This window comes from Pseudonaja textilis, chromosome Z, assembly GCF_049901715.1.
Source record: "Pseudonaja textilis isolate UNSWEBS1 chromosome Z, rPseTex1.2, whole genome shotgun sequence".
NCBI lineage: Eukaryota > Metazoa > Chordata > Lepidosauria > Squamata > Elapidae > Pseudonaja > Pseudonaja textilis.
Window position 1 is genome coordinate 96381894 of NC_142008.1, and position 23538 is coordinate 96405431.

Below are 23538 nucleotides of genomic sequence, written 5' to 3' on the forward strand. Positions count from 1 at the left end.
ACTCCATTTATTTATTAGATCAGCCCCCTCTAAGTTGGGGCCTCCTAGGAGATTACTATCATCCCCAAATGGAATAATTTGGAATGGAATGAACTCAAGCTGATCTAATCAGGAAAGGCTGATTTAGGTCCTAAATCACTTCCAAATGGAATTAGTTAATCAATAGTTACCAGCCAAGAGCACTGATAAACCTGGGTCTTTGTGTATTCCAACTATTATATAAGTATTTAATAAACTATAAGAATGGAGTAAATTCATTGCAGATGTGAAGCTAAATAAAGCAGTTTCAGTTTGAAATCTGCAAAAAAAATAAAATCATGTATCTTGTAATTTAACTCCCAGAAGTAGGTCCTTACTTCATTTTAGTAAGGAGAGAAAATTATTTCATTGGCCAGAAACATAATATGAAGGGCAGTTGGTATCTGGGGTTTATAAATAGGGATCACCCCTAGTACTAAGCCATAATGTGGATTCTTTCCATTTCAGCTTAGCATCTTAGGGAGAAAAGAGCCAAGAATATATTTGTCAACCCTGGTTTATGGCTTGATATAATGCACAAATGGAGCCAGCTTGCTCATTGAAATATATACAGTATGTTTCGGACTATAAGACACTCCAAATTATAAGATGCACCAAGCTTTAGGAGAGGAAAACGAGAAAAAAAAATCTCCCCTGCCTCCCAGCAATTTGCCTCCTTGCAGCAAACAGCCTGGTCAGCTTCAACACAGCCTGATTGAGCACAAGCAGCTGATTGCCAGTTGGATCGGCCTCCCGATGATCAGTTGTTTCAGGCTGCAGGGATCGCCATCGCCTATTGCCGCCTCCGTGTACCCCATTTTTGGCCTCCTCATCCCATTTTCAGCCTCTGCATCCCTCATTTTCAGCCTCTGCACGCTCAAGCCAAAAATGGGGCACACGGAGGCATAAAATGGGATGCGAAGGTAGAAAATGCCACACGTGGAGGCAGCAATAGATGATCTCTGCAGCCTGAAACAACTGATCATCTGGAGGCTGATTCAACTGACAATCAGCTGTTTGTGGTCAATCAAACTGTGCTGAAGCTGACCTTGCTGTTTGCTGCAAGAAGGCAGAGGCTAAAGAGTGGGCGGGGCTTCGGCAACATTCGTTGTATAAGATGCACAGACATTTCCATCCAGTTTTTTTGGGGGGAAGTGCGTCTTCTACACCGAAAAATATGTTAGTTAAACGGAAACATGGCTTAGTGCAATGTATGAACCAGTGTACTGTTCAGCAGGTCATTCACCATTCCCATCCAGGAAACAAAACAGAAAAAGATCTAACAAGGTTATTTTAAAGGGACAAAAATCAATAAGCACTTTTGAAGAACAAAAATATTTCAAGCTCGGTATTTAACTATTGCATTGTGCATTCTTATTCATACAAAAGACTATCTCTCACCCAGGGCAAACAGTGTTACAATTTATTTTCACTCTGCATGATGTAGAGATCCATGAACCCCTTTTTAAAAATTCCTTTGGTAATATAAAATTTAAAGAATGAAGGCAACTTGAATTAATTTATTTTTATCATTTTTCAGGGAAGGAATATTATTTGTGCCACAATTTGAAAAAGAAGGAGAAAAAAAGGAAAGGGAAGGAAAGGAAATAATCCGTTGAGATCCCACTTCAAAATAATATATTTAAGAAAAAAGTATCCATAAAACTAGGTACAATTTCAAATGTCGCCAATTCATTCTTGGTTGGTAGTCCCTCCATCATCTTTTGTATGACCATTGTACTGATGTAGTATCACGTGTTACATCAGAAAATGCCCAAGCAAAGGTTCAAAGGCAGATAACCCAAAAGACTAACAGTGCAGGATTTAATTCTCTTGGTGTTAACATTCACCCAGTCATTCACACCTTTCAAACAGAATGAGATTTAAATAGGTTCCATAGGGGAGGTATTTAAAAAAAGAGACAAAGAATTTTTTTTTCCACAGAAAAACATTACACCAGACCTAACATGGATGTAACAATGGCCAAAGGTGGCCAAAATGGCCCTCCAGAAGTTATTTACATGTGATTGGCCTTTGCTACTCAGTAGTCAGTAACACAATCTCAGAGAAGTTCAGTTCAACAAAATGGCAGATAGTCAGCAATAGAAAGTGAGCGCCCATCACTGGCACGTGGTTTGTGCGTGTCTGAATCAGATTTTAAGAAACATTTCCCCACCATCAAGGCAAGTGCAGACTTTAGGACTTTGGGACTTTTGATCTCAGCTCTTACCTGAACCATACATGAGGAAAACTCTAAGAAATCTCCAAGTGCACCCACCACACATCAGTAACTATGTCATTTTAAGCAAGAGATTTACTTTTAATTTTAAACAATTGAGCTGTAACTATGAGAATAGCTCATCTGTTATCCAAAGAGCCGGAAAGTTTTAGGTGGGCAGCAGCAACATCTTGACCCTCTTTTGCTTATTTTCCCACAACTAAAATCCAGCGCATTTAAACACTCCCTTGCAGTCATATATTCTAAGGCATGAGAATTCACAGAAATCTTCAATATATTGTTATATTTGCAGTGTTATCATTTCATTTGAAAATGTTCATCCAGGAAGAAGCTTTTGGGAGAATGAAAGGCTGTCTTCCTGGTTTAAGACTCCATACTACCTGGAATTTTTTTAACTTCAAGTAACAAGTCTTTTCAAGTATGCTTTTCTTTGATGCTAATTTGATCCAGTCCCAAAATCAGTACAGGTAGTCCTTGACCTATGACAATTGAGCTCCAAATTTCTTTTGATAAGTAAGACATTTGTTAAATGAATTTTGCCTTATTTTATGACCTTTCTTGCCACAGTTGCTAAGTGAATCATCCCAGTTGATAAGTTAGTAACATGGATGTTAATTTAATCTGGCGTCTCCATTGGTTTTGCTTGGCAAAAGGCTGCAAAAAGTAAATCACATGATCTTGGGACTTGGTAACTGTCGCAAATATGAGGATAGAAAGGTCATAAGTATGAAAAAAGTCTCTTTTTTCAGTGTCATTGTATGTCATTGAATGGTTACTAACTGAACTGTTATATGTCAAGGACTACCTGTATAGTGTGGTGTTCTAAAATGGAGGCGGAAGGAAGAAGAGGAATACATTTTCTTCTAGTGTACCAGAAGGAGCTTCAAGAATGCAGCTTGTTCTATTATTAGAAGACAGGGATGTCAAACTCGATTTCATTGAGGATCGCATCGGCGTTGTGTTTCACCTCGGGCGAACAGGGTGGATGTGGCCAGGGTGGGTGTGGCCAGTTCGACGTCACTTATGTCAGAGGCGCCTGTGGTGGCCCGAGCACTCTGCCAGTGAAAATGGCTCCCAAGCTCCATTTTCAGCTGCAATGGCCTCCTGCAACCTTCTGCCAGCAAAAACGGAGCTTGGGAGGGGCATATGCAGCCATCCTGAGGCCCGTTTTCACTGGCAGAGGCAGCACAGGTCAGTCTTTCACTGTTTCCAGGGTGGGCCCGTGGGCTAGGTACCCTGCAGGCCAGATCCAGCTAAGCACCCTGCAGGCCAGATCCGGCCCTCTTAAGTTTGACACCCCTGCTAAAAGATATATCCAAAAACTTCATAGGTGTACCTCTAGCACAAATATCCCGGCTCTGGGGAAGCCTATTGTGAGGCAATGAATATTCAGGAAAGCACTCCAATGGATCAGGGCCTCTTCAATTGACTTATTTCATAAACTTAAAAAATGGGCGATAAGAAACAAAGCTTCTTTGGGCATAGGATGCAGCTCAGTGGATGTCAGTCAGTAAACCTAGCAACAACTAAGAAAGGGTTCAGAAAAAAAATCAGGAAAAGAACAACTGAGGGGATAAAGGGAAGAAGTGGTGCACAAATTCTGGGGTCTGTCTTGAAGCACAAATATTCCAAGGGGAGGAAGAGAGATGTAGCTTCCTCTAAAATCTGTTTAACATATACAATCATGCTTTTTTCCAAGACTTAGTTTTAAATAACAACTTATTAGCTGTCTACTTTAAACCTCCTGTGTATAAAGAGTGTAAAGATTTTATGGTTACAAAACTCTATCATCTGCCATAAGCAGGATGCAAAACTTCAAATTTCAGGGAATAGAGGCTAAATCCAAGACGTTCAAGAATATGAAACAAGCTTTTCAACCTAACAACAATAAATAAATTATAATAAATTATTAAATTACCACAGCTTTCAAAAATGTCAGCAAGAAATTTACACCAAGTACCTTAAACTACATATGCAGGAGACTTATTACATATAAAGAGGACAATGTATTGTGTAGATGTTGCGCATACTTCTCAGTAATGGAGAGATGGTTTGAATTTTGCTCAGGCAAAATCTTGCTCTTCAAAATGAAGTTGGAAACTGCACACAATTCTTTCTTACAAAAAGTGATTTTCTGGGCTTAGAGAAAAAGTGAGGATCGTGAATTTCTGCTCTTGACTTTTCATCCCAACCTCAAAGTAAGATAGGACTAAGGTGCTTCAAAATTTACCGCCTCACATTAAGAAGATCCCAGAGGCCTTACTTTTTATTTAATAAGCCGTAACTTGTTTGCTGGCTTATCTAAGCCTAAGTGCTCTTGCTCTTGCTATCTTGGCTTTCCATTCTTGAGAAGGGCAATAGGATGAAACCCCATGTAAGACCAGGACTGACTTCAGCTGGTCATTTCTGCCTAAAGGGGATATACCAATGCTTTTACAACAGCATTGGTGAATTACAGTGTTAATAATAGCAGAAAGAAATGAAAAATAAAGTAAGTGGGAGAAATCTATCCGTTTTCAATGGCTGATGGCCCCTGCAGTGGAAACCATCCACATTGCTACCCGTGTCCCATTTGCATTCAAACAGAAGGCAAAAGCAATTTTTCCCCAATCTGGCTAATTTTCCATTGCTTAATTAAACTTATATTCTGGTACCTCCCATCCCCCTGCACGCCCCTCCCGCAAATGTTATCCAGCTTTTTTAAGTGAGGGAGAAGTTGTATTTCACCTCTTCTTTGCCTCCCTGACTCAACTACCCAAATTCTGGTCTCCCAGAATTCCAAAGGTGGAATGGAACTGGGTGAATACGCGAAATCCAACTGACTGCAGGATCCACAATGCGATCCCATGAGAGACAGGCGTCTAGCTTCAGCTGACATAGATACCTCCAGTAAGGAAAAGCTCAACCCTTCCAAAGCAACTGTTTTATACAGCTTGAACTCAAATGCATCTTGAGTTCAAACCCCTCTTACAAAAGCAGCATTCTTAAAGACACTGGAACCGGGGAGCAGGCTTTGCTCATAAAATCTTGGAGACAGTGGCAATTATCTGACCCTCCACATCCCCAAATGCCAAAAGGTAAACAAAACATTAAACTGGCTCGCAATTCCCCATGTTGGAAAACACGGAAAGAAAATAAAGCACCCCAAAAATAGAAATTTTGACAAGAAAAATAACATTCTTCATCCTTTCAGGAGCCTACAGTCCAGCTTCAGTGGATTCCAACTTCTTTTTGGAACCAGGTGAGGTCATGGTGCCCGTTTCTGTGCACAGTTGTGCTTCTGTTCAAGCCTGGGACTCTTTTCCGGAGGCCCGAGACAGCCAGAAAGGAAACACCAGGCGTCTTTTCCAGTGCAACTTCCCCAGCTACAGGATACTGGTGACCCATTTCCTAATTTGGAGATGGGAAATAGAAAGATGGGCGGAGGGTAAAACCTCCCCCCCCATAAATTTAGACATAGTTAAGGACAAAAATGTAGCATTTCTTTCTTTTTGCATATCCAAGGTTGAATTATAATGCTAGATGTGCTCTGTATTTATAATAGGTCCCGGTGGATTGGTTTTGAGTTCTAAAATTCAGTTTACTTTAAAATTCAAAATTCACATTCTAGCTCTTATAATTGTAAGCCCGTCAACATATCCAAAGTTACCAAGGGAAGCTTGCATTATACTGGTTCAAGAAAAACTTTTGATAAGAGAGGATTGGCTTCTGCTATGGAAAATGAGCAAATATAGGTTGTTCTCAAATAAGAACCATTCATTTAGTGTCTGTCCGAAGTTACAGTAGCACTTTAAAAAGTAGCTTACTACCAGTCCTCACATTTATAAGAGTTGCTGCATCCCCGCAGTCACATGATCAAAATTTAAGTCCTTGGTAATTAGCATGTCTTCACAAGGATTGAAGCATCTGGGGGTCATATGGTTGCTATTTGCGAACTTCCCAGTTGGCTTCCAACAAAGTTAACGGGAAGGTGGATTCACTTAACAACTGCAGTGATTTACTTAAGAAAGGTTGTAAAATCAGGCATGTCTCACTTAACATCTGCCTTGTTTTGCAAGGGGAATTCGGGGCTCAATTATTAAGTCAGTTGTTAAGTCGAGGACTACCTAGATATACAACTGTGTTTAACTATAGAGCTGAAACTATTTTTTTTTAAATGTAGAGTATATGCAAAGCTTCCAATACAGGATATGAAAGGACAATCAAACTAAAACCCTTTAAGAGAGATAGAGAGAGAAAAAAACAGGAATCTTCTAATTTACAACACCATATTACCATCAATGACAGCAGCATAACAGACAAGGACTCTCTTTACGTAGAGGAACCTGCTTCGTGTTTCTGTTTGGAAAACAGCTGGGCCTCCTTTAGTGAGAGATACACTTCCTCTTGAGGGTCATAGTAGTAGAACTTGCGAATGTATGCGATCAGAGGCCTGGTCAGGGAAGCGAAAGGAGGTTCCAGTAAATTGTGGAGGTCCAGGAAAGCAGAATGGACATTCCAAATAAATAGACAGATGGATCTTTTTCTCTCTCTTTCAATTGGGGGGGGAGGGGGGGGTTGTCCAGAAAAATTGAGTTTGCAGCACTCTTGATGTCTACAGATTCTTGTCTAACAAAACTTTGTGCAGAAATGTTTGAGTGTATGAAAATGGCTAAGATCAACTGCATTCTACATTTGAACACGAGAGTTTGAGAAATGACTAATGAAATTTTAAAGGAAATAAATATTTTAAAAACTGAACTTTTTGGTGCTTGCAACATATATAGATGCCTGTCCTCTTTAGTTTCTGGTTCCCTTTCCTCAGGAAACTTATCGTCTCTCTCCTGCTTAGCTGGTTGTCATAACCCTTCTGAACATGTTTCAGCCCTGGTGTGGAATTTCTAACAATGTTTCACGATGAAACAATGTCCGGACAACAATGTCAAAAGGATCTCTTCCAAACCTGAACAGGATTTTTGAAGACTTCTGTTCTATGTATCCGCTACCCTAGAACTTCTCCACTAATACAGAGAAACAATTCTAAAACATTTTTTTATGTTGTGCCAAACTAATTGGCACTATTAATTTTACCATGAGGTGGACAAAGCAACAAATCTGATTCTTTACCTGACAGGACCTGAAAGGAGTACAAAGCAAAAGGGGGACCTACTTAGGAAGTGGAAGCTCTGCAATGTGATCGATGCGGACTAGTTGCCTTATCCGGAACCGGCAGAGATGCTGTAGCGACTTGACATTGCTGAACCTAGAGACTGGATAAAGAAGTTGGACAGGAGTTGGAGGGAGACCTGTAGATTAAAAATAAAAAATAGGCAGGGCATCAGGTTAGAAGAAAACATAACAGCAATAATTCAGAAATAGTTTTCTCAGAATAAGGGAAAACAGCAAATGTTGGAATCCTGCAGCTCTGCTCTCTAAATTGATCACTCTTCTGCCCTCTGGTGGAGACCTGACTCCATACAGCTTTATATTGAGCTGTACCATATTTACTGAGGGCTAGAATAAACAAGGCCGGAAGCAAAAGGCTGGAGACCAGACAATTCCATTGCTATAACAAGGCAAAGGTGCTTCTCCCACTGAGAAAAAGTTCATTATGGTATTTGGATGTAAGAGAGAAGAAAGATTTAAATAGGAGTTACTATAATTAGGGCTTGGTCAGCAGGTTCTGACCAGTTCTGGAGAACCGGTAGCAGACATTTTGAGTAGTTCAGAGAACCGGTAAAAACCACCTCTGATTGGCCCCGCCCCCATCTATTCTCTGCCTCCCGAGTCCAAGCTGTTTGGTTGGGTCTTCTTTTGTTGTCCTGCATAGAATGGAGCTGGAAAGCAGTGGGATGGGGAGGGGAGGGGATTTTGCAGTATCCTTCCCCTGCCACGCCCACCAAGCCACGCCTACAGAACCGGTAGTAAAAAAATTTGAATCCCACCACTGCTTGAGTTTATTCAATTTGTATGCCCCATCTCAACAAGTGACTCTTAGCATTGAGAGCTTCCTGTAAGCTTCCTGTTGTTGTTATAAACTTGTATTCATTAAACATGAAACTCAGTCAACTGAACATTTAAAAATGTGTAACAAATATCATGGACTGGTTGATACAGGTTTCTGTCTATTATTATTATTATTATTATTATTATTAGTAGTAGTAGTAGTAGTAGTAGTAATATAGATTTAATCTTCAATTCGATTTGCAATCTGGGACTGGTAAAAGCTTAACAGTTCAAATCCTAACCAAGGACTTGAGAGCTGTTAAGGTGACGTCTGAGTATATAGGCAGTTCCAAGTAAGGTGGGGTTTTTGATTTTTTTGGCAAAAGCAGAATATTGAGGTCTAATAAGTTTAAATGTCCATGTCTCTAGGCAATCCTTTGGGTATTGCTCCAAGGGCTCCTATTATTACTATTAGTATTATTTCTTCCTCCACAATCGCTCAATTTCAATTTACAGATCATCGTATTTCGTTATTTTTTTCTAGTTGTATCTCTTCAATGTGTGTACCACCTGGTATTGCAATATCAATGAAACAGGCTTTTTTCTTTTCCAGTAATGTCAGGTGTGTTGTGGGACAAATGTCTATGTGAAAGTCCCACAAGATCTTGATCTGTTCATTTTCAAGAACTTTTGTCAATTTGGTGTTTCCAGTAATTTTTGCTATATTCAAACCCAAACTTCTGGCAAAACTTCCAATGTATAATTTTGGCAACTTAATCATGGCATTGTGGATAATAGTTTGGGAGATTTTACAGCAGCCATTGATAAGGTAATCCATTGTTTCATCTTTCTTATTGCATAAGAGGCATTTGCTGTTGTTACTTACATGTTGTTGTTGTTATATTTTGATTTTTAAGTACAAGTAGTCCTTGACTTATAATCAGTTGAGTCCAGAATTTATATTGCTAAATGAGAAATTTGTTAGTGAGTTTTGCCAATTTTACAATCTTTCTTGCCATATTAGTTAAGTGAATACTGCAGTTGTTAAATTAATAATAAGGTTTTTAAGTGAATTTGACTTTCCCATTAATTTTGCTTGCCAGAAGGTTGGAAAAGATGATCCCATGACCTCGGGACACTGCAGCCATCATAAATATGAACCAGTTGTCAAGCATCTGAATGTAAATCATGTGATCATGGGATGCTGCAACGTCATAAGTGTGAAAAAGTCACTTTTTTTCCAGTGCTGTTGGAACTTCGAACGGTTTTGAACTGTTTTAAATCGACAACTTAAGTGTACAAAAAAATATTGGGATTCAGAGCATTTGAATTTTGCTAATTTCCCCTTGTACAATTCAAGTTCTTTTCAATTGTAAAACTTGCTTATTTGGTGCACCTTTCTCTAACTGAATAATCTGAACTATGCACAATGTCAATTTTTATAGATGAATTGGAAGAGCAACTTTTGGATCAATAAATCACATATAATTTCTGTGTAAAAAGTTGTAGATTAATTCACTGCTATTTGGGGGAATTTCCACTCAAATGCAATGTAGCCAATTACCAAGGAGAATGAAAGTCATAATCCAATGATTGAAGGTCCAAAAGTGCTTCATCCTTGGCTTATATTTCAGCCTTTGAAGCAAGTGAAGAAGAAACATTGTACTATTCCACATTCCCAACTTATTTTAACCAGCAGACCAGATGAAAATGCCCAATAGAAATGCCTGTATGGCAATTGTAGAATGGCTTTAGGAACAGGATAAACCAGATCTCCAAGTATACCTGAAGCACTTTTGCTTTGCAATTCAATTCCATCTACTTAACTGTTGCCTGGAATAATTTCTTCTGGAAATCAGAGCATTCTGACCAATTCCTATTGGATATTTCAGAATAACTTTACGTTTGGGAGATAATATGTTTTTGCCAATAAAAGCTGAAAATAATTGCTGATCATTCTATATCTTGATTAATAAATGCCGCAACAAAATATATCTAAGAGCTGCCTGAGTCAACTGCAACACACACACACACACTTACCTGGCACTCTTGATCGCAGGAAATAAAGGAATTTTCCATTTTTGGAATGCATGATAGCACGTTTAATGAACTCCACCACAGATTGGCAACGGTCCTCAAATTTTGGATGGCACCAAAGACTAAAGGTTCCTGAGCCAAGAAGAAAGGTGCATTATGGAACAAGGCAGTATATGGGTGGAAGTGCACGGTTTGTAGAGACTGGCTTTGCACAAGCTTACTTAAATAAAAGATAACCACCAGATACAATACTGGCATCGAGAGAGCCAGGTTTGGAAAATCACATTCCGCAATAATTCATTAAATGAACCTAGGCAAATCCTTCCCTTTCAAAATAAGTAGGAAGCCACCCTAATATGGTGCCCAGTGCTCCACTCACCTCGGTAATGCTCCATTCTGGTGTGATGGGTAATACCCTGTGATCGAAAGCTGAGGCTCAGAATGTAACGAGGATCAGAGCTATCACGAACCAGAAACGATCCATCCGGTTTCCCTTTTAACTTCATCTCAGCATCTTCCCAGTTCATAGGGCCCCAGTACCATCCACACTGATTTTAGAAAATATACATTCAGTAATTTTTCCCAAGAATCTGATTCCAACATTTAAATAAACAAACAAACACTGGAGCTCAGGATGCTAAAATACAGCCTAATTATCCAAGCAGATACCTGTTGTGGACCTGCCAGAACTTCAAGCCAGCATGGTAACTGGCAATCCCTCACTTTGAGCCAGAAGATTAACATCTGTCCATTCCTTGCAGATGACAAAAAACTAGCAATCATCTTTGACATTTTGAAACACAGCCTTCTATTTTTCAGAACAGATTTTTCTAATAAAGCAAAATTCATTTATTCAACATTGCCTGGTTCTCCCGTTAATTTATATTGAATATGCAAACTGATAGTGTACTAAACAGTAAAATAAACAGCAAAACAACAGAGCCATGTGTAGTTTATCCATTCAAATCAGTTTTCATCTTGCATATCAGGAGGACATATCCTGCAAATCCATTCAGTTGCCAATCCTCTTGGCTTTACCTCTTTGTGTTCAATGAGATCAAGTGTCATCATCAAGGGAGAAAAAAGCAGCTTAAGCATTTTAAATAAACAAACAAACAAACAAATAAATAAATAACAGCCTTACTTTTTCCAACTCTCGTAAGCTAGCTGCAAAACTGCTTGAATCAGGCCGATAAAGGGGGCACTGAAGGTGCTGTGTAGATTGACTGTGTACCGCTTCAGATGCTCTGATTGGGAGTATCCGGGGAAATGCCTCTGGAAAAGGAAAGAAAATGTATTCATTTTGACATTTCATGGAATTATTTTATGTATTCTGTTCTGTGGATGCTGTCTTGAGTTCCCAAATTAAAGCCCAGCAACTGGCAACATTTTCCATGGAAATTCAGGAAAAATTGAAAAGCAAAGCTAAACTGACCAGAGGCATGTGGTGGAGGCGGTGGAGGCAGAGGAAAAGACTGGAGGGACGAAGATCCCATTGGATTCACTAAGACAGATGCAGGCAGTGTCCCACTGATATCATCTAAAACAAAAAAAAAACCCCAAAAGTTAAAGAAATATGAAAAGCAATGGAGCAAGAGACAGGCTTATGCTAGGCTCTCTCTTTCTCTGAGCATCTGAACATCCATCTTTGCTGGCTGTTTGCTTCAACATCAATAAAACTCTATGCATAGACAGACTTATGGAGGTTATTCAAACCTAGTTCCTGACTATTACGTTAAATGCCACCATTCAAAAAGAAATATTGTCAGTGCTGCTGCTTCTTACATCTATCAACATATGCAACATATGATAAAAAATTATCCTGGATATTACATTACATTAGGTATTGGTATTGGTATTGTATTTGTATATATGATATGATATGATATATGATATGATATGATATTACATGATATGATATGATAATATAATATAATATAATATAATATAATATAATATAATATAATATAATATAATATAATATAATATAATATAATATAATATAATATAATATAATATAATATAAAATTAATATAGTGGTGGGATTCAGCTAGTTTGCACCGGTTCAACCGAACCAGTTAACTTTTTACACAATTCCGCAAACCGGCTGATCCCACCACTGGCTGGCCCCTACCCTCCCAGTCACTCCTCACCTGGCCTGAGAAGGTAAGGGCGATTGTGGGGGAGGGAGACTTGTTCCAGGTGGGGCTGGAAATCTCCGCCACAGAGGGTGGTAGAAGTGGTACAAGGAGTAGCGCAGCCCTCGCTAACCGGAGAGGGGTAATAGCGCTATTAAGTCAAGATGGGGAAGCACAGGTGGGCCGAAATGACAGTGGCAATGGCCGGAGCCTTACTGCGGGAGTGAAGTGACCCTATATTTGCCTTTGTGCAGCAACAGCATTCCATGTTTACCGCCATCACCTCATGGCCTGCCCACTGACTTCACTCACGTTGCTACCAATGCTATTGCAAGGGGCAAGGGGGCAGGGTCACATTATGGCTTCACGTTGTAATGGGCCCCAGGAGGAGGGGACCCCATTTTCCCCACTGTGAAGTATGCTAAATTTCATTGTGCTGCGCAAGGAGCTGTGGGAGCAGTGGGAAGGCCACTTTGGCCATGAGGGCGCAACAGCAGCAGTGGCAACATAGGTCAGGTTAGCAGGCAGGCCATGAGATGGCAGGCCAGTGTCTCGGGATGGAGAGCAGGTCATGCGTCCCTGCAACCAACTGAGGCATGCATGCCCAGCTGCACCAACAAAAGCCGGAAGTAGCCGCCCGCTGTTTCTTACAGCAAAAATCTTTTTTTTAAAAAAAAACTGACTGTTGGGCAGTGACAGAGATAAGGCACCAAAGAATCAGACCCAGCCATTTCTCTCTGCCGTAGTGCTTCCCAGACATGGCTTACAGCTCCGAGCCCAAAGTGGTGGGAGGCAGGGTTTGCTTTGAGCACAAATGTCCCAGACAAAGGTGGAATGCTGTTGCTGCGCAAAGGCAAGTATAGGGACACTTCTCTTCTGCACTAAGCTCCAACCATCGCCATCACTGTTTCAGCCGGCCTACGCCGTCCCAGTTTGCTGAGACGTCAAGTTGGCCATGGCCACTCAGTCACATGACACCCCCCCCCCAGCCATGCCTACCCAGCTGGTCATTAGGGAGACCCAGTTATTACATTACTTGAATTGTATCACTGAATATAGCATATTATATTATACATATTATAATATAATACAATATAAAGCCTACTACTACTATTTTTTTAAAAATCAGTAATTCCAATCCTACTGCTTCTGTAACTGTGATGCATCTCTCAACAAACCAAATTTTATTGATGCCTCTAATTATAAAACATTGTCTATTCCAATATAAGTAAATAAAGTTCCCTGGGTGGCTTCAAATGCTCAGAAATGAAGGTTGTTAAAGGCAGAAGCACAAGATTACAAATAATTCACTTTACATAACTTTATCATGGCATTAACCACCATAAGACATAAACGAGTAGATCTTCTTACTGTCCAAATTGGATCAAAAAAAAAAAGACAAAGAAAAGGTTAGACAGAATCTGAGAAACCAACAGGAGTACTGAGCCAAACACTCCGAAAGGGAAGCAAAGGAGTTGTTGGTGTTCATGATATATTTCCCATGGCTAGCAGAAACAGAATTATGGAATATATGCAAATTCACATGATTTGTGGAGTTGAAGAATTTAGCTCTGAATGTGGATTTGAGAGTAGGAAAAAAGAAACCAGAATAGTTACAGAACTGAGAATATATAAATTATTGCTTTTAAATAATTCTTTTTTTAAAAAGGAGATTAGATACCGGGTTTCTCATATAATAAGGCCGGGTCTTTTTTTTTTTTTTTGAGCCCCGAAAAAATGGCTAAGCCGTCTTTTGGGGGGTGACTTAATTCCCCCCCCTTGCATCTTTGGGCAGGCGGGCAGTGATGGCTTGGATATTGACCTCGGCATTGGTGAGGCACCTCATATTGGGGTCAATGCAGGCAGCACCATATCCGGGTGTGCAACAAAAGTACTTCCTAACGGCAAGCCCCCCCAGCATTCCCCCCCATTTTGCATGTTTTAATATAGGCCTTAATTTGGGGGGAGGGGCTTAATTTCATTTCATGCCTATAAAACATGCTGGGACTTCCTATTGGGGAAGGCCATATTGTTGGAGAAACAGAGTAGTATGGTATAAAGAATTCCAAGGGAATCCTCTTAACGGTAGTCCCCAAGGGGTGGGCTGCTGGGGATTCACAGGGGTTCAGGAGAGGCCTTCGCTAAGATACTGTGCAGTTCAGAGAATCCCCAAATCCCACTCTTGGCTGGTCCCACCCATCCGTCCCTCCCAGGCCCCTTACCTGCTTTGGATGCAGGTAAGTGCAGGGCGCGTGCAGAGGCTTGGGAAGAGTGAAAAACAGCCCGCCCGGAAGTTCGGGAAGGTTGGAAATGGGCCCTTTTCTGGCTTCCAGAGAGCCTCCAGAGCCTGGGGAGGCTATTTTCACCCTCCCGGAAAAGGCTCCGGAGCCCAGGGAGGGCAACCCCCCCCCACAGTGGTGCAGGAGACCGATTAAGCCACACCCACCATGACCACACCCACCAGCAACCAGGCAGAGAACCCATTGCTAAAATTTTTGAAGCCCACCCCTGGTAGTCCCTGTTTAGTTACCTCCTCATATAACCACCCTATGAAGTTATGACAGCAATGAAAAAGTAACTTAACAACCTCTTAAGTGTGTCAAGCCAAAGAAAGCTGAAGTCAGATCGTAAGCACAGTTGCAGTTTACTTAGTGACTGTGACTGAGATGACATTCCCAACTGTGGTCTCTAAACAAAGACAGACTGTATTCAAAAGCATTATTTCGAGGCTAAGGAAGATGGCCACCGTCTTCTACTACTGAAAGATGCTAGTGAAAATACAGTTTGGGGAAAAAAAGCAGATAAAGAAGCAAGTAGTTACCCAGAAGGCTGAGGCTTCGCCGTGGAGGAGGTGGAGGTGTTGGAGGATGTGGGGATGTCAGGCCACGCTGAGAGATATCAACATCTACCAGCGATACTGTCTCCCCTGGAGAGAGAAAGGAAGGGAAAAATGCTTTGAAGCCTAATGTAAATGTAACTTCATCTGGCACATTTGAGCATTATTGTTCATGTCAGAAGTGTAGGTCTAATATCAGAGCAATCTCTGACCCCAAGCATATGTCATGGTTGATTCCTAATTAAATTTGCTACAATGCAGACACACAGGCTACTCTTGAAAAGTGTTCCAAAACTATCACTAGTTAATTGAGTGGAAAACAGATTGCTTTCTGGACTATGTCTTTCAAATGATAGTGGCTTAAGAAGTTGATCATCTTTCAGAGACCTTTCTATATGAACCAAAATAATTGTTTAGTAGGAATATAAAACAGAGCCTTTTTGTGGTAGCACAATGGCTATGAAATTCCCTTCCAAAGGAAAATAAGCTACGGTACTTTGACCCACCATGATTTTAGACAGTCACATGTATCAACTTATTTTTAAGGAATTTAACTACAAACAGAAGATTTTAACTCAGATGAACTCTTAAAAATTGTTATCTTTTAATATTCTTTGTCTCAAGAGCTATCTTGTGGGCCATTTTTAAAGCCAAAAGCCATTATATAAGTAGGGTCACTTCCCTTGCTTATGAATAATTAAACTCAAGGATTTATTTATTTATTTTATATTGCCACTATTCACCCATGGCGACTCAAGGAGGCTTACACAATGTAAAACCATATTTAAAACAAAAAATAAAAATAAAAAAACAATAAAAACTAACAAAAAATCAAATAAATTAGTAAAATATAGTAGAACACAGGGGGTGGGATTTAGCTGACTTTCAAACTTGAAGCATTATGAAATAGTATTCAATCTGTATCTGAGGGTGCAGAATAGTGTTGTATTTCACACATGTCTGTGAATATCCATAGCTTGTCTCCAAAACCTTTAAGAAGCAAAGAACACAAACTTACTAACAATGTTTGTTCACAAATAGCAAAGGCAATCCTCTCTATAATCAAAGAAAATGCTCTTATGAATTGGGCTGGGAAAATACAGGTAATGAAACAATAGTTCATTCAGTCATCTTTTGAAGTTACAATGGCACTAAAAAAAGTGAGTTATAACCATTTTTCACACTTACAACCAATGAAACATCCTCACGGTCATGTGATAAAAATTCAGACACTTGGCAACTGACTCATATTTATGATGGCTGCAGTGTCCTGGGGTCCTGTGATCAACTTGTGCAACCTTCTGACAAGCAAAAGTCAGATTCACTTAACAAATGAGGAAAAATTCACTTTAACAACTACCTCATTCAGCTACAGAATTTTGGGGCTCAATTGTGACTGTAAATCGAGGACTACCTGTATAGTATTCTACCTCACACCGAATAAAAGATGCTCCTGTCATATGGTATAGCAATGTGTCCAACATTGAAAACAGCTTCTGGATTTATGTCTGCAATCCAAATACTTAGTAGGTACAAAACTTCAAGCACCCTGACCATAATTCCCCATCCCCGAGTCCTCAGACATATGCAGAAGCCGAAGGAAATATTCAAGAACCATAGCTAAATGGCTGACAGGAACAGACAGAAGGCAGATAGCTTCAGAATATCAAAGCCAGGTCTCAATATTGCCCAAGTATGTCAACATCTTGTGAACTTTCACCTAAACACATCAAATTCTTGTGATATTTCAGAATGAAAGCAACAAAATCCAGTGAGATTTTTTTTTTTTAAAGTATTGTTTCCTTGGGAAGGTTAACGTTTGCTCTTTATGCAAAACTGTGTGACCAAATCATGTCCTTGGATCTGAATTATAGTACGCTCTCTGGATTCCAACCATGTCATCTGTCCAGAAGGAAAAGATGCTTTTAAAATCTTCACCTTAAAATTGTTGGAATTTTCTGCAAATTCACTAAGACATGCCCTGCTTGCTGTTATATTACTTAGAAATTAGAAAGAACATTTTTTCCCTTCATGTTTCCTTGGCTATAATTCTATGGCAGATTTGGGATTCTATGGGAAAAGCTAATGTCTTCAAAGACACTGGTATATGTATTTTAATCTGAACTGATTCCGTGTTATCTCAGCTGATTTCAGAATTAGATTTGTGTCTTCAGCTAAAAATAATTAGAAATCAGATGTTAACAAAGAGATTGCTACCTGAATTTGGGCAACAGGACTCTTCTGGATTCTAGGGGAGAAACCTAATCGAATACTTAGTGATCACTACTAATATTATTTTATTTTATGATGGACAGCTAGACAATTTCTCATTCAATTTACTCTGTGAGCGTTCTGGACACTGGGATAGGTTCTTTAAGAGAAAGCCTCTCTATAAGAGTCTTCCCTCATGATATCTGAGGATTATCAAACATGAAGTCCAACACATGAATATTATCTGGATGGCAAAGCTAGTCTATAAAAGACTTTTTTGACTGGGGATGAGAAAATATATAATATATTCATGGTATTTAATATTTTTTGTTCAAAAATCAAAATCACTCCAAAACTAGCTATTTTTTTTAATCAATAGCATTACTCATAGTCTAATATAGGGGTCCCCAACCAGCCCATGGTCTAATTGCCACCAGGCCGCCAGTCCCACTCTGCATCTGTGCACAGCCCCATTCATGCAAGCGTTGCCTAGGATACTTGCGGCCTTATTCATGTCAGTCCCGTTGTGGGTGCTCACGGCCCCACTTGAGTGTACCTCATTGCAGGCATTTGGAGCCCAACTCGCATGAGTGTCACTGTGAACATCACGGGTGTGCGTGTACATGCATCTGCCCCTCCCACAAAAATCATCCTTTCCCCCGGCTCCGGGCCATAACCCAGAAAGGTGGGGGAACTCTGGTCTAATAGCAATATATTATGTATGCAAAATTGAGTAAAACTATAGGGCTTCCTTTAATAAGAGTGAAAGAGAAAGAGAAGCATCAGAGTCAACACTTACCTGTGAAGAGGGGACCAAAAGCAACTGGAGAAAAGGCACTTTGTGTTCGCATCAGTCTTTGTTTTCTACAAAAATATAGACAAAAGAGTCTATAAATAGATATCATTGCATTTACCTCTCCTTTTATCTATATCCACAATAAGAACTGGTTCAACTATACCATAAACTCTTCACTTTATTTCCTCTTGCCTATAAAAAGAATAAAGGAGGTTAGCTAAAGGAATCAATTCTTTGGACATCAGGCTGTCCATTTATTGTTTCAATTTATATTCCATTTTTCTATTAACACCAAAGGGGGTGTTAAAAAGTGAAAAACCTATAGAGCAACTTTTTAAAAACCCTCTATAATGCAGAGAAAGAGAAAGGGAGGGTTGAGCATATGTACTGAAAAGTGGGTTTTTTTTTCTTTCTATGTATAGTCTACACTATTTTTAAGTTGCCTGAAATGTCACAAAAGCCAAGGTTTCTTGACAAGGTGTGTTATTCATCATAAATGAATAACATCAAACTGCTGAATTTCAACTCACATCAGTGAAAGAGGATCGGAGTATGCTTCAACAACATATTAATAATAAACTTTTTAAGACAATTAAACCTAAGGCCAAACAATATTGCCCACTCTTCACATGTCATCTGAGATACAGCACCTCAACAAACTAGAAAGAAAAAATAAATGCATTTTCCTAATATATGCACCCAGTTCATTCCCCTAGAAAACAAAGTTTTTGACAAGTTGGGGACATCTTTTGCCTTAGTAATTTTGATTATTACGGAACGCTCCATGATGGAACCTTCTTCACCAAATACAGTATCTACCAATACAGTATCTCACACAATACATTTTAAGAATTCATTTTTTAGGCTTGCCAGACCAAAATATACTAAGCTAAGGACTAACCCACACAAAACAATCACAGTAAAAAACAACAAGATAAACGTAGCATGTTGTACAAACACTACATATTTTTGCTAAACTTTTATATAAGTGAACACACAGCCAAAAACTGTCACTGGTGAACAGAAGAAGTCAATCCATGACTTTTCAGTTTAGCTAATCTGGAAGTCCAATTTCAAAGAGAACATGGCTTTATTAATAGATGATTTCATAATAAATTAATTCTTGCTTAAACTTCTATTAACACTAAGTCTTCTGACTCAAAACTGCTATCCCAAGATATTTTGCTATCTAAGAAAAAAGAGGAAATGGCAACCATGTCAAAAAGGCACAACAACACCCAACGTCTTATAGAAAGAGAGGGAGGGAGGGAGGGAGAAAGGGATCAGAAAAAGGAAATAGAAGAAAAAGAGATGAGGCTGTGGCAAATTCATTTAATAACTGCTTTACTTTCTTGCTTCTATGTCCAGAAAGCAGAAGGGAGGCCTAATTACAGATCCAGATAACACCCCAAAATGAAATGAGTAAACGATCTTAATTAGTTTGATTCACAACTCAGGCAAAGTGCTAGATCTGGTAATGAGATAGTTTAGTCTTTGGCTCCCTCCAAAAACACAGAATTGTAAGTGCCAAAACAGAAGTGAATGAAGAGAATGGCAGTCCAACATACCTAGAAGCATAAAAAACAAAATGGAAAACTGTTGGAAAAAACAACTAAGCCAAGTGAATACCATCACTCTATGTATGTATTTTAATCCAGAGCCAGCAAATTTAATCAGCACCTTATAAAATTCAGTGTCTTTTCTTCTCAAATTTGTATAAATACTAAACTACAATCTATCCCATCACCTTTCACCCAAACAGGCTGAGCAACTCAATTTGTGGCTAGTTTATAGTTTAAAATGGTATCTGAACCTATAAAGTGATTAAAGTTAAACTAACTAGTACTATGTCGCCAGGCAATGTCAATCTATGAAAAAATCCATATGAAATCCAGTAGAAATAGTAATAGGTTTTAATCTATTGACATTTCAGAGCTGTGGAAGGCAGTAGACATAGACTTAATGAGCAAAACACTTCTTCTGAATGAATGTTTTAAAACAAGCTCAGAATCAAAAATCCTTCCAACAATCACTAGAAATTGTCATAATAAGGCCCTTCTATTAAGGAAGCCAACTTCAGTCACTTCAGAGACATTTGCAGAAGGTAACAAATGACCAAAAAAATGCACGTTATAAACCACATGTATACATCCCCAATGTAAGGGCTGATTTGCACTGTAACATTATGACATGTTTCAACATCTTTTTTTTATCACCCTGATTTGTATCACACACAAGAAAAAGTCCTCTAGTCAGTCAGTCCCCAGTACTACAGTTTTACCGCACTCATAATCCCACAGGCAGAGGGGGTAAAACAACCTTGGTTCCTATTTCTTTTTAAATTAGGTCCCTTAAGGCCAACATTTGTAAACAGTTGGAAAAAATTGGCTCTCTGACCATTTTCTATGAATTAAGGAACATGTTACCAACAAACCAGTTTGGTGTAAAGGTTAAGGCTAGAAACAGAGTAAGTTCTAGTCCTGCCTTAGGTACAGCTCCACCTGGATGACCTTGGGCCAACCATTTACTCTCAGCTCTAATAAGGGGGCAATGGCAAATCACTTGCCAAGAAAACTATAAAGACTTGTCCAGGCAAGTCTCCAAGAATTGAACAGGAATGAACAGAAAAATTCACCAATAATGAAATTGGCATTCAGATGCAGTTGTAACTATCCATTTTTCCATTTATTTTAATGTAAGGTAATCAGCTTTATAAGGTTTTACTACTTTTCTTTACAACTGGACAACAAAATTGTAAAAGCTATTTATGCTGATTAATATAGCAACACTCCAAGATCCCAAGTAAAACCTCTATTGCACTATGTGCCATCTGAATCTTTTTAACTTGAGATACCAAAGACTGAATATGGGACAAGGCAAAGCATGTCTACCAATGAGAAGTGATGGTAGAATATGGTCAGTGAATTCCTTCCAACAGGCTTGGGAATACATTACAAATACAACTGGATCCTTTCCATTTCAATCACTGGACAAAAACAGCCAATGGTGTAGAAAATATGGAAGCCTTGAGATATTTTCCCTTCAATATCTGCACTACTGAGGACTTGCCATGCTAACTGGGACTATAGACCAAAAGATCTGGAGGTGTTACCTCAGAGTTCAAAGACTGAATTTAATAATAATCATTAAAAAAGGTATCAAACACTTCTCCAAGTACTTGACAATTCCACAACTGAGGCTGAAGGAAAGAGTGCTGGAGATGCTTGCAAGGCAGCAGTTTCCATATCCACTTCGCCCACCCTAATGCTCCCTTTCAGTCTGTCCCCTACCAGATTGATGCAGCGGAACACCAGCGTGCTCAACTCTCCATCCTTCCTTTAGCGGTCCAGCGTCTCCTCACCTGCTCGAGTCCTGTTCCCGGTAGCCAGGTTGAGACACGTCGGGGAGGCTTCCTGCCGTGCCCGAGGGGGCTGGGGCAGCAGCGGCTTGAAGAAGTTCCCTCTCTCCGGTCCGGCGTGCTCCAGCTGCCGCCCCGGCGTTGCAGGATGGCCCACTGCAGCTCTTGGTGCGGAAAAGGCGGCTGAGGCGAACCTTTAAGGAACCTTTCCTGGAGGGGGCCGAAGAGCTGGGACGCGGGGTAGCAACGGCGGGTACCGGGCCTGCCGAAGGAGGAGGAGGAGGAGGAACAGCAGCAGCAGCAGCGGCGGCGGCAGCAGCGAGCACCTGGACGGCTGCAGCGGGCAACTGGACGCGGCTGCTCCCCATACTGGTGTTACTGGAGGGTTCGGCCTGCCCTGCAGCCGTCTCTTCCTCATCCTCCTCGTCAGGTCCCAGAGCTTCTAGCACCAGCAGGGCGTCGCTGGTGTCCTCCCCCGGGGGTAACAAGGACAGAGTGGGCGGCGGGGCCATCGCCGGCTGAGGCAAGAGGCTCATGCAGGAGCAATCGCCGGAAGGCTTGCCCAGCCCTCCTAGCACCGTCGGAGGTGCTTGATGAAGCCCCAGAGCCGCCAGCTGTAACTCCAGGTCGGCTCCTGGAGGGAAAATGAAACCACCTGGCGTTCCGCTCCAGCATCGTCCCCCTCCTGGCTCGCCCTTAGGAGCATCTAGGAGAGCACAACGATGCCTAGCGCACAGGAGCTCCGACGGGGGTGGCTGAGGCAGTGGCGGTGGCGGCGGAGGCAGACAGCCAACTGGGGACCCAGCCGAGGACTCCCCGGTTTCTCCAGGGCGGAAGACCAGAAGCTGCGAGCCCCGCAACCCGCCCGCCCTTCCGCGTTCCCGAGTTGCAATAGCGGCAGTCTCTCCGACAGCTCTGCTCAACCCCAAGCCGGCGGCTGCTGACTCTGCTCCGCCGTACCCCAGTAAGCGACTCAATACCCGATAAGAGGCCGCTGCTGCTGCAACCGCCTCGCCGCCGTTGTCACCTCCTCCTCCGGGCTCTGCTGCTGCTGCGGCCGCTCCTCCTCCGGCCCGTTGCATCGTGCTAAGGAAGGCGGTGCATTGCATGGAGCAAAAGACTAGGCGTCTTCAGCCAGCAACCTGGACTGGGAGGCCGATTGGTCCAGATCGGCTATCCAGAGCTCAAAGCTTTCCCTTCTACCCTTGCTTGCTTAGGGGCCCGCCCGAGCAGGGGGTGTGCACGCCCTCCGACTTCCCTTTCCGCTGATGCGCCGATGATGCCAGCTCCACGGCGGCCAACCCTCTCTGCACTGCGCGCACTCCTCCCACAGCCTTTCCCCCTAGCCCGTCTCTTTCGCAGCTGTTCTTTTTCAGCGAAAGGGGCTCAGCCACGTCCCCTATCGTTTTTAGACAGCATCTGGCTAGAATCTACCTGCTCAGCTGGCACCTGGGAAGAACCTGCCTGTTTTCTTTTTTTAACAAGTCCATCCCAAACTTGGGATGCTTACACATGGTTTCGCCTTTCAGAAGGCAAGGTGTTATTACGGTTTCAATTTTTTCCCTGCTTAAAAGTTGCTTTAAGAAACGTGAGAGGTAAGAAAGAAAAGCAAGCTTTAACTATTGCATTTATGAAGCAGAATGAGCAGGGAATATAACGTTTGGCTAGAATACCCTTTTTGCAAAGGGTATTCCAGCCAAACGTTATTAAGAGGCTGTATACTGAAGCAAGAGCTTAATAGCTCTCCCATGGCTGAGGAGCTGTGCTGTGGTTGGCTGGTTTGTGATTTAATGTGTGATGTGTCATGCAATCTATGATTTTAATAACATAGTGATAGCTTCACATACTATCCATTCCTGCCAAGAAATTAGGCATCTAAATTCATAGCACATAAAAAGCAGTTTCTGAATTCAGACCTATACCTCAGAAAGTCACCATGTATAGGAAATACCTGAGAACTTCAGAGAAAAGAAGTCTCTA

At 40.9% G+C, this 23538-nt stretch overlaps 1 protein-coding gene across 1 annotated transcript; it reads right to left on the reverse strand.

Moving 5' to 3' along the window:
* Nucleotides 1-1556: 1556 nt before the first annotated feature.
* Nucleotides 1557-22812, reverse strand: SOCS7 (suppressor of cytokine signaling 7). Its single transcript, XM_087917747.1, has 10 exons — nucleotides 21562-22812; nucleotides 18204-18268; nucleotides 15179-15283; nucleotides 11655-11759; nucleotides 11364-11494; nucleotides 10599-10767; nucleotides 10223-10351; nucleotides 7407-7542; nucleotides 6533-6689; nucleotides 1557-5647 (listed from the first exon to the last, which is right to left on the reverse strand). The coding sequence occupies exons 1-9, from the start codon at nucleotides 22665-22667 to the stop codon at nucleotides 6569-6571; spliced, it is 2067 nt and encodes a 688-aa protein (XP_087773873.1). The 5' UTR covers nucleotides 22668-22812; the 3' UTR covers nucleotides 1557-5647; nucleotides 6533-6568.
* Nucleotides 22813-23538: the final 726 nt, after the last annotated feature.

Coding starts and splice junctions, on each gene's coding strand:
- SOCS7 (XM_087917747.1), bottom strand. CDS start 22,667: ATGCAATGCACCGCCTTCCTTAGCACGATGCAACGGGCCGGAGGAGGA. Junction 11,495..11,654: donor GCCTCCACCACATGCCTCTG/GTCAGTTTAGCT, acceptor TTCCTTTTCCAG/AGGCATTTCCCCGGATACTC. Junction 6,690..7,406: donor GCAGAGCTTCCACTTCCTAA/GTAGGTCCCCCT, acceptor TTCCCTGACCAG/GCCTCTGATCGCATACATTC.